General features: G+C 46.8%; 1 protein-coding gene across 1 annotated transcript in view; it reads right to left on the bottom strand.

Moving 5' to 3' along the window:
* The window catches only part of JOSD1 (Josephin domain containing 1), a 13,927-nt gene extending 9,125 nt beyond the window's left edge, over positions 1 to 4,802 (bottom strand). Inside the window, exon 1 of the mRNA XM_006865181.1 lies at positions 4,362 to 4,802. Within this exon, the coding sequence (XP_006865243.1) occupies positions 4,362 to 4,546 (185 nt within the window). The 5' untranslated portion in view covers positions 4,547 to 4,802. The remainder of the gene's footprint in view (positions 1 to 4,361) is intronic.
* Between the last annotated feature and the right edge of the window lie 6,968 nt (positions 4,803 to 11,770).

The raw sequence follows: 11,770 nt of genomic DNA, 5'->3' as shown, positions 1-11,770 counted from the left end.
CTTTCTACTCCCATAAAGATTTACACCCTCGGAAACCCTGTACAGGGTCGCTATGGGTCGGAACCGACTCGACGGCACTTAACAACAACAACAACATACTGTCAGCTGCTCTGAGTCAGACTCATGCACAACGGAATGAAACACTGCCTGGGCTTGTGCCAACCCCATGACTGGTTGCAATTAGACAGTTGTATTCCTCCACAGGATTTTCATGAGCCCATTTTCAGAAAGCGATCCCTAGGTCTCTTCCTCATCTATTTTGGTCTGGCAGCTCCACTGAAAGCTATGCGGCATCACACAGCAATGCTGAAGCATTGCCTAGTGGTTACAAATCGGACTGTTAACCTCACAGTCAGCAGTCTGAACCAGCTGTTCTGTGGGAGAAAGATGAGGCTTTCTGCTCCTGTAAAGATTTACAGCCTCGGAAACCCTGTCCAGGGTCGCTATGGGTCGGAACCGACTCCACGGCACAGAACCGCCACCACCTGCAGCAGGACTTTTTGGCAGACACGTATATAGGATATATAGAATAGAATGTACGAGATCAAATATCCCTATCTGTAGGCACTGGACCACAAGGTCAGCGGTTCAAACTCACCAGCCACTCCTGATAAATCTTACAACAGGGGTTGTTATGAGTTGGAACTGACTTGACTGCACTTAACAACATATATATAGTGCAGTGATTAAGCTCTCAACTGGTAATGAAAGGCCAGTGGTTCGAATCCAAAAGAGTCCGCTTCAGTGAAGATGGCAGCCTTAGAAACCCTACGGCACAGTTCCACTCTGTCCTTTTGGGTCGCTCTGATGACATACCTGGCCAGATTCTCTGATATTGCTCTTCAGTTTCACATGCTGAAAACAGATCCCTTTCAAACCTTTTTGCTCTCAGTATAAATATGACCATATCTTCCAACACTATCACATCTGAGTGTCCCCTATCTCTTTGTTGCCACCAAGTCCATTAGCTTCTGAGTCCCTATTCATTTCTATTTTAAATATGAGTCATTACATAGCCACACTGTAGTGAAACGCTATCCTACTTTTGTATTTCTCCTGGCTACATTTTTTTTTTTTTAAATCTGGCTAAAATTCCACTGCTAGAATGAACTTCCTTTCAACAAATCGCATACACACACAAAAAAACCCAACACGTTTTTTCCTCCCATTCCTCTCATTTATCAGTCACATTTTCATAAAATTATTGAACTTTTGCTCTGGGTATTTAAACCTGCCAGCATTACTCTTCTTTCTTCCAAAGAAATCATCTTTTCACTTTCAAAACTGCTCCAAAATTTCATGGTTCTAACTTTATACTAAAATCTATTCTCAAGGCCCAGTCAATGTATATCCCCAAGGTACACTTCTTAGGGGCTCAGTCCTGTTCAGCTGGTTTTCCTTACAAAGCCTGGCACCCTGTAGGCAGCTAGTAAATGTTTCTTTAAAACATTCCATCTCTCTCTCATCCCTTCTCTCTTTGCTTTTTTCCTGGATCCCTTGCCCACTCCTTTTCCATTCATATCTGTCCATACAAACACTAAAAAATTCCACCTCTGGAGTACAGAATGAATGGATCTCTTACATATTCGCTTGTTTTTGTGTTGAAGAGAGATATTATATTTTATGGGTAGGGAATTAACAGGAGGTGGAACTGGAATGAAAAGGAAGCAAAACACTTCCCTAATAACCCCCAAAAGAATGTGTTCCTTAGATCAATTATATGAGATCAAAATTTTTAATCTCATACAATTGATTGTTTTGTTTGTCTAAAAATAAGAAGACGGGAAGGAGAAAATCTGGATGAAAACAGGGAAAGTTATGGAGGAATGGGAATGAGTTCTGACACACTGGGGGGATAAAACCAATGTCATGGGCACTTTGTGTACAAACCATTGAATCAGAAACGAATTTATCCTGTAAACTTTCACCTAAAAGACAATTAAAAACAATTTGCTAAAGCTTTTAAATGCCAGGAATAGAACCTTGGTTCCTTGTGAGTGTTTCTCAAATATTTAACATTCTTTTGTCCGGGAAAACCAGGCTGTAAGACTCCTGCTATCATCCACAAATGCTTTATGATCAGAGTCCAGATCCTCAATCCTGCACCCAACTTACTATTAATAGCAGAGTGCACAGCTACTAATGGTACGTTCATTCTAACAAGTCTTCCCCAAAACTCATCGAGGCTGCAGAGCCCTGGCGTCACAAAGCCTGGGTCCAAATCCTGCCATGAAGTCTTGTGCCATAATTTCCTCATCTGGAAACTGAGAAACAACAGACTCCACCTCCTCAGGGAGGTGTGAAGTTGGAGTGGGCACAAGGAAAGCACTCAGAACAGTGCACAGAGAACTCGGGTGAGCGTCATGCTTAGCCCCCTTGGCAGCTCGGAGGCCAGATTTATGGTCATGAACAACTTTTCTACTGCACAGAACTGGATCTACAGGAGCACAACTGATGCCAATTTACTATTCAAACAGGGCAAATTCCTTAAATCAAATCCTAGGTTTTTTCATTGTAAACTGGGGGTGGGGGGTGGGTGAAACGCATCACTGATAGGGATGTTGCATGATTTAACTATTACAAAGTCCTGGTGTGGTGCTGCAGGAAAACGCACCGGACTGCAAGGTCAGTTAAACGACAAAGTCAGCAGTTCAAACTCCCCAGCCACTCCTCGAAACCCTAAACAGGGCTGCTGTAAGTTGGAACCAACTGGACAGCAGTTATTATTTATAAGAATACTGAGGTCTTTACTATCAGTCCTTTCCTTCTTCCTAGTCTTAGATTAAGAAAAAGCTTGCTAATATCCAATTAGGAGTAGAAGAAACTTCATAACTTTCTTTTGGCCAGCCATTAATGGATTGGGTCCTCTTCCTACTCATTTCAGCTACAGGACTTGAGACGAATTCTGTCACCTTCCTGAATAGAGTTCCTTCTACTTGCTGCTTGATAATAGCCTTGACACACAGGACACACTTGTTTATCTAAGGCATCTCTGGCCATCACTGGCATGGGTTTTAGTTTCATCTGCACACCATGATTCATGTTCTCTTAAGAAAAGGCTTATGGGGCCTGTATGGTAAGCCATCTACACTTGTGCTTCCTAGCACCCAAAGCAGATGGCTCCCTGCTGTGTGTCAGGTCTCTGAAGGGCAGTTTCATCTCCAAAGGAAGGGAGTCGGCAAAGAGTCTTTGGGAAGGGCCAACATGTGCCTCTGGGAGACTTCTGTAGCTTTCTCTGAACTGAGGGCTGAGCAGGCCCAGCCCTTCCTAGCTGGACTGATCAAACAGGCTCACAGCCAAAGTTGCTACAGATTGCAGACATGATGCTGTGCCTATCCATACACTGCAAGGCAAATTCTCAAACCCTTAGATAAAAAAATTTCAAAAGCTATCACAGCAAAGGGAAAAGAGCAGAATCTCTCTCCACCTGTGGGGTGGCAATCTCGCTTTCAAGTGCATAAGGTCAAAAAGGGGAGGAGGATCCCAAGTCAGCTTTAAATCATAGCTTTGCTAGTTGAAGCCATTTGGACAATATACCTGACATTTCTGCCTTGTCCTACGGCAGTAAAACAAAGATGGTGAAAAGACTGTGGGGAGGGCTACACAAAATGCAGGAGAAGCCCCTAGGCTAGCACATGGCCTCTCAGAAAAGCTGAACATTCGGTACACATCCACCCAGAACATTCCACCTTGGAATGCAGGTGTATCTGAGTTCATACATACCTTGTGCCCCTTCTAGACTGTAAACTCCTTGGGGGGCTGGGGGAGCAGGGCAAGAAGCATTACAGCATAGTGATCAGCAGCATAGATACAAACCTGCATTCAAGCCTGGCTCCATCTCTTACTACACTACCTTGGGCAGATTGCTCAACCTCTGAACCCTGTCTTTACCTGTAAAATGGGAACAAGCCCTGTAAAGGATTCCATGGAATTGCTGAGGGGATAATAGAACAGGGCTAACAGAAGTCAAGCTTTCAGTGTTTTATCTATGGTAGTCATCACTATCTTTCCCATCCCTGTGTCCCTTGGAGCTACTGATTGGATCTGGCTAATAATACCTACCTGTGGGTATGCAGGGACATGCAGCCGAGGCATTCTGACCCACTCACAGAAATTTGGAAATCTAAAGTATTAAGTAACACACCAAGCAGCACAGTGGTTCCAAACAATAAATACTGGATTCAGAACCACAAGGTCTGTGGTTCGAGCCCACCAGCAGCTCTCACAGAAGACGAATGAAGCTTTCTGCTCCCGCAAAGATTTAAAACCTCAGAAACCCTATATAGGGTCGCTATGAGTCGGAACTAACTCAACAGCACTTAACAACAAGAAGTAACACACCAAGGCGCAGGGTCCCCTACCTCTGGAAAATCTCTTGCAGCGTTTCGCGGGTGAAGGCGTTGCTGTCCTGGAAGACGTTGTTGAGGGCATGGAGGGCACAAAGCTCCCTGCGCTGCTTCTCGTGGTAGATTTGTGGGGGCGCTGCCTGGGGCAGCTCCACGGATTCCGATTTGGCTTTGTCTCCCTTCCATGGCACACAACTCATGTTTTTCGTTTTAGGTTCCAGAAAGGACTAAAAAACACCCAGCCTCCCCTCGCGAGGAAGAATGCACTCTCCCCAGTCTTCGCACGGTTCCTGAGATCCACCTTATTTTCTGGTGTCCATGATTTATGCTTTGTCACTGGGAGACAGGGTTGGAGTCAAAAGGGAAAAAAAAAAAATCCGCTTCTCTCTTCTCAATAGAAAAATAACTCTTGAATTCGTGTATTTCGCTAGCACTGCCAAAACGCAGAGTTTAAAACAAAACAAAACCATAAAATCTACGACTTTCTCTTTTCTCACGCGCCTTGTCCCACCCCACTGCCCTCCCAAACCCACGATTTGCTGGCTGTGTTTTCCTCTGCAAATGCCAACCAGGCCTCAATGCAAATGGACCGCACGGGATCGGTCACATCGTTCCTTTTCTTCCATTTCTTTTCAAACCCCGACACCACGGACCTAGGAGACCAGGCCTAGGTGGTGGATCAAACACGCAAATCCGAGCAGCTAGCGAGGACCGGCCAGCGTGGGGTCACGGTCAGCGCTTGGGCCTCGGGGGCGGCTCTCCATCTCGTCGCGCAAAGCGTGGACTCACCCCTCGCCACGGCCCTGGGGAGGAGACAAGTCCCCGTCAGCCCTGCTGTCCCGGGAAGCAGTGCGGCGGGGCCGGCCCCTGCCCGAGGGAAGGGCCCGCGCGGCGGCGAGCAGGCCCGCGAGGGTGGAGACCAACAAGCCGCCTCGCCCTCCCGGCTGTGGATGCCAAGGGACAGGCCCCCCGGCTTGCCGCCCCCACCCCAGCTCCAGCCCGTCACGTGAGCACAAGGCGAGGCGTCCTCCCGCCGCTCCCAGATCCAGCCCTCTGCGCCGCCTAGACCCCTCGCCCAAGCACCGACCGCCAGCCCTCACCTCCACCAGCCGCCACCAGGAGCTGCCGGCCGCCACCTGGGCCGCGCGGGCGGGCGGGCGCGCGCGCGCACCTGAGCCCGACGTCGGCGGCCCTCGCCCAGCGCGTGCTCCGGAAACGCCCTCCTGCGCTGTCCCCACTGCCGCCCCGCCGTGGCGTCACGTCTGACGTCAGCTTGACGTCAGAGGCGCCTGCGTCTGGGCAGAGACCAGCGCGCGGACGTTGGGACCTATTGGTCCTTAGTGGGCAGCCGTGGTGAGTGCAGAGGGCAGGAAGCCAGCCGGAGCGGAGCGGCGGGCTGGGCTGGTGTCCGGCTCCCAAACGCTGCTCAGTCCCCGGCCGTGCCAGACGCCTGTGAGAGCCTCGGTCCCATTCAGGGTGGCACCACGCCTGCCTGTGGCCGCCCTCCCCTGGCTCTGGGTCAGTCTGCTCAGACCAAAGTGCTTCTGGTAACTTAGGGTCGCAGTGCCTGTGTTGACATTTTATGTTTGCCTACCACGTGATTCACTAGGTGATTTTTTAATAACTAATTTGGGTGAAAGTTTACAGAACAAATTGGTTTTGTACTCAACAATTCATATATATATATTCTAACGTGACATTGATTGCAACCTGCACGCTATAACGCTGTTGTTGTTAAGTGCCGTGGAGTCCTTTCCGACTCATAGCGACCTGGCACAGGGTTTCCAAGGCTGTAAATCTTTACGGGACCAAAAAGCCTCATCTTTCTCCCGCAGAACAGCTGGTAGTTTCGAACTGCTGACCTTGAGGTTAGCAGCGTGATTCGTAACCACTACGCTACCAAAGTTCTTTACAGTGTAATGCTAGGTGAGTCCAAAGCCCCTTATTGACACCTGCGAGTGACAATATCGTGATAAGTGGACCCCACTTCCAAGGCAGTTGTTAAGTGTTGTGGAGTTGAGTCTGTTCTAACTCTTATTGTTGCTATGTGCCATTGAGTCGGTTCCGCCCCATAGCGACCCGGTATAGGGTTTCCAAGGGTCGACTGGTGAGTTTGAACCACTGACCTTGCAGTTTAAACTGACTTTGCGGTCCATTGCATTAATCCACAGAGCTACACCAAGACTCCGACTCAGAGCGACCCTTTATAGTGTTTCCGAGGAGCGGCTGGTGAGCTTCAACTGCTGACTTTGCAGTTCAGTGCATTAACCCACAGCGCCACGCCAGGGTAATTGCCTCCTCCCATGGAGTCTCACTTCAGTTCCTTGTGTTGCGTTTGTGTTCTCTGCACAGAGTTCTCTGTCTCCTGGGATCTCCCCTGGGCATAATATTGGTTCAAGCACATTATGTCAGAGGAAGGTAAGTTACTTACAGTCTCCAGTCATCTTCCCCCATGGCATGTGGGAGGCATCAGAGCAAATACTCAGTATTCATCATAGCTGCCCATTTGAGTTTTTGTTCAAAAACTCAAAAAAGAAAAAGAAAATCCCACTTGCCATTTAGTCATTGAATTCTGCTTCAGCTCAATTCTCAATTCCATTACACACAACAGTTCCCACTGAACATGCTTGCATGCCTCCCACGTGGTTGGAAGATCTTCAGCCACAATCCTGCAAAATTTGTCGTTTGTAAAGGGATGCACTATTAAACGTAGCGTAGTGGTTACAAATCGGGCTGCGAACCGGAAGGTCAACAGTTCGAAACTACCAGCTGCTTGGCGGAAGAAAGATGAGGTGATCTGCTCCCGTAAAGATGTAAAGCCTTGGAAATCCTATTCAGGGTCGTTATGGGTTGAAACCGACTTGACAGCACTTAGCAACAACATCCACAGCACACTCTAGTCAGCTAGGTTTGATAATACAGCACAGTTACCACACAGAACTCAGACACCATACTCAGAGTTATGGGGTTTATTGGCAAAGTTAACAGGTTACAATACAGGACAGCCTCGCCCACAGGTAGGCCTCTCTGCCCATCCAATGTTACAAATCTCTTTTTTAGGGCTGCTGATAAATGCTCATAGGGCACACTGTTCCAATATAAGCCTCAGCCTGAAGATACCTGGCCCTGCCTCCATGGGTCAGCAAACCTAGCTCCCCCAATTAAGTGCCTGGAGCCACCCTGCTCTGTAAGCCCACTTTACTGGCTCTCTGGGCTGGGAAGCCCACTGCTCTGGCCCTTGGCTCTGCTGCTGCTGCTACTTCTCTAGTGGTCCCTGGGTCAAGGAGGTTCAAAGCACAAAGATCTCAGGGTCCAAAAGACATGCTCCACTCCGAGCTCTTCTTTGGTGGTAGTGAGATCACCATTCCTATTTCTGTGATTACTCATTTTATACACATTAGAGTTCCAGGTATTTACAACCACAATTAACCCTGTTAACCACTTATAACTCAATAATATAATCTTGTCAGTATCTTCTCACACCTTCATTTGCCCAGACTCAACAAAGCAAAACTGTTGTCTGGTAGGAGTTTACAAAGACTATGGCTAGAAGAGACCCCTCTAATTAAATAATTCACTACACCACAGGCCACCTCCGGGCTCTTTTAGCCACTGAACCTTTCATATATGATAGATTGATTTTCCCCATATAATTTTAACTTAAAGCACTCCAAGAAAGCTTACAATCCAGCTACTTCATGCCTTTCCTTTATTTCCCCTGATGTTAGAGATCCAATTTCTAAATTTCAACCCAGTACATTCAGATAACAAGTGTGTTCCTTTATGTGAAGAATCTTCTATTCGTGTTGGAACTTTGTGCATCTGCAATCAAAAGCAATGTCCAGTCCAGAGCAAGCCATCAAAATTGCAATGATTTACAACTGTTTACAGTAGCAAACCTCTCTCTTCACTAGGTCGGGTTTTGGTTCATTCAGCCCTAACCATCCTAGCTAGGTCAAATGGGTACCAGCTGCAAGCTTGGGAATTCACATACATGTCCTTGTACTTCAGATGAGCTGGTCTCTCTTCTCTCTCAGCCCTAGCCCCCATGGACTAGGTCAGTGCCTATAGGCTCAGGAGTCCACACAACTCCTAAACTTCAGGCCAGCCTGTCCTTCCTCATCTCTCTCAACCTGTCTCTTCATTGATGTAATCTCCCCTACTCTCACTCGAGTAAAATCAGGTGGTCAGCACAATAAACATACCAGACTACCTAATCACCAGCTCCCTTTAACTTTCTGTCCCAGAAGATAGTCTCTGTTGGGCTGGGCACAGACTTTTTCAGACTCAATGCATCCAGACAGTGACAAGCTGCTTACTCGAAATTCAAAATGCCAATCATTTTTCTTTCTACATGTCTCTCCTTCAGATGTCTTCAGCAGTTCTGGGTGAGGCTCAGATTTCCACCTAAGTCCCTTACTCTAGAAAGACTTAAAACAGAAAGCTGTTTCCTCCAGGCAAGTCTTAACGCCCCTTTTAGCATATCCAATCAAGTATAGACTGAAGGTGTGCTTACAAGCTCTCTGTAATCAAGACACCCCTATTTTTAACACACATTTGCATAGGGCCTTGGGCCTCTGGCTGGCAAGGTGGAGCAAGTAGGCCCCTGTCCCTATTAATCTCCTTGTTTACCCAGCCAGGCTTTTGCCCCAGGTGATTCCAGTAGCAGCCTTATGTCTCTTACATTCCTTTCAGCTATTACAGGTAACAAACTATAGCCAAAGTAACCTTCTAATGATCAAAACCTTTATTTCCCATGCTCTCTGTTCTTTCTGTTACTTCCATGAGTCTGCAGCCATTCCAATGAACACCACTACAACCATCAAACAACAAAAAACCAACCACTAAACATCCCACCCATAGCACTCTCTATTCAGCTGAGTTGATAATTCATTGCAATGATCTCTCAGAACTCAGACACCATACTCAGTTATGGGGATTAGGAAAGTTGTTGTTGTTGTTGTCATCAGGTGCCATCGAGTCGGAATCGACTCATAGTGACCCCATGCGCAGCAGAATGAAACAACGTCTGATCCTGGGCCAACCTCACTACTGCTGCCACACTTGACGCCATCAATGATGCCACCTGGCTGATCCATCTCGTTGGGGGGGTCTTCCTCTTTTTCTCTGACCCTCCATCTTAACCAAGCATGATCTCCTTCTCCAGCAACTGGTCCCTCCTGACAATATATCCAAAATATGAGAGACGAAGCTTAGCCATCCTGGCCTTCAAGGAGCACTCTGGCTGCACTTATTCCAAAACAGATCTATTGGTTCTTTTGGCAGCCCATGGCACTTTAAGTATTCTCCTCCAACACAATTCAAAGGCATCAATTCTTCTACGATCTTCCTTATTCACTGGTTATAATTCAGGACAAAAAAGTTCAGAGCACAGTTCTTCCAGTCAGGAAAGCCACTCCTCAACCATGCTCATAGGCAAACCTCTCTCTGCCTGGTCAATGTCACAGAGCTCTTTTTTTAGGGCTACTAATAAATGTTTCCAAGGACACACTACTACAAAAGCCTCAGCCCAAAGGCACTCACTGGGCTCTAGCTCCACGGATCAGCAAATCCAGCCCTCCCAATTAAGTGCCTGGAGGCACCCTGCTCTGCCTTCAAGCCTCCTGCCCAAAGTCACTCAACTTGACTTGCTTTATGGGCCGGGAAGCCCACCACTCTATCCCCTGCTCTGTCTCTTGGTTCTGCTGCTGCCCCTCTGCCACTGTCCCTGGATTGAGGAGGTCCAATGCACAGGGACCTCAGGGTCCAAATGGCGCATTCCACTACTGGGTCTTTTTTGATGTTAGTGCGCTCTCCCATTCCTGTTTCTGAGATGGCTCATTTAATACATGGTAGAGTTTCAGGTTTTCACAATCACAGTTAACCACTCACAACTGAATCATATAATCTTGTCAGCATCTTCTCTGACCTTCTCTTAACCAGATCCATCAGGGCAAAGATGTTGTTTGATTGTTGTTGTTAAGTGCCATTGAGTCAATTCCAATCCATAGCGACCCTGTATAGGGTTTCCTAGGAGCAGTTTGGTGGTAGTTTACAAAAATTATGGCTAGAAGACACATTAAAAAATTCACATTTCAGGTAAAGGAGCTCTGGTAGCGTAATGGTTACGAATCGGACTGCTAATCTCACAGTCAACAGTTCAAAACTACCAGCTGTTCCATAGGAGAAAGATGAGGCTTTCTGCTCCCGTAAAGATTTACAGCCTTGGAAACCCTATGCAGAGTCGCTATGAGTCGGAACCAACTCCACAGCACATAACAACAACAACACCTCAGCTATATTTACATAAGATTGGTTATTGGGTTTGCTGTACAACAAGTGCCCTTAGACGTTCTTTGCATATACTAACTCACGGACACCTTGGTTACAGTAGACTTGTGATAGTTAAGGTTTTGTGGCAAGGTGACTGGGCCAGGATTCCCTGTGGTTTGGCAGTTGAGATGTGGTTTTCCCCATGATGTGATTAGTTAACTCTATGTAGTTAACTCTATGATGATTGGCTATGAGCAGCCAATCAATTAAAAGGATGTTTCCTTGGACATTTGACCTTGCTCCCAATATAATGGTCACTCAGGCAAAGTTTGCTTTTTTCCTGCTGGCTCTGGATCTTGCCTCTGGACCATCTTCCAACCTCCAGTTCTTTGGACTTGAGCCAGTGGCTTGCACTCGTCTTTTTCTGCCTGCCTGCCAGACCCACCTGCCAACCTTGATTCATCTGATCGGACTTGAGACTTCCCCACTTCTACAATTGTGAGACATATCCTTGATATAAACTTCTCATTATGTATATATACATATATAAGTTTCACTGGTTTTGCTTCTCCAGAGAACCCAGCCTAAGACAGTTGGTACTAAGAGTGGTTCTAGAGAAACAAAATCACAAGGATGAGTTTTAAAAATTTGTTCTCAAGTCTGACTAATTTTAAAGGCACTGATGACTCTGTCTCCACTAGGAAAGGGGGTAAGAGTGCTGCCAGTCTATAGAGTGAGATGACAATACTAATATGCAAACTATCACTACCTCATGAATTGGAGAGAAGCGAGGCTCTGGATGATTGTATGAGATTTTCTGCAATTTTCCGGGATGAGAAATATAGAGAAGCTGGTTGGTTGGTCCTACTGGCAATAGAGCAAGTGGTAAAAGAAAGATGTGTTCAGAAGTAGGAATTACAGCTCAAGCGCCACATGAGACCTCAAAGTTTCCACTTGTGCCCTGAAAGAAAGTCTAATTTCCTGAAGTGTTGTTGTTATTAAGTGCTGTTGAGTCAGTTCCAACTCATAGCAGCCCTGTATAGGGTTTCTGAGGAGCAGCTGGTGGGTTTGAACTGCTGACCTTGTGGTTCAAAGTCTAGTGCTGATCCTACAGCACCACACCAGGAGTCTTGTAGTAGCAGAGCTGACGC

The sequence above is a fragment of the Chrysochloris asiatica genome, unplaced genomic scaffold (genome assembly GCF_000296735.1).
Source record: "Chrysochloris asiatica unplaced genomic scaffold, ChrAsi1.0 scaffold00076, whole genome shotgun sequence".
In the NCBI taxonomy this organism is placed as follows: Eukaryota; Metazoa; Chordata; class Mammalia; order Afrosoricida; family Chrysochloridae; genus Chrysochloris; species Chrysochloris asiatica.
This window is presented reverse-complemented; position numbering and strand designations above follow the sequence as displayed.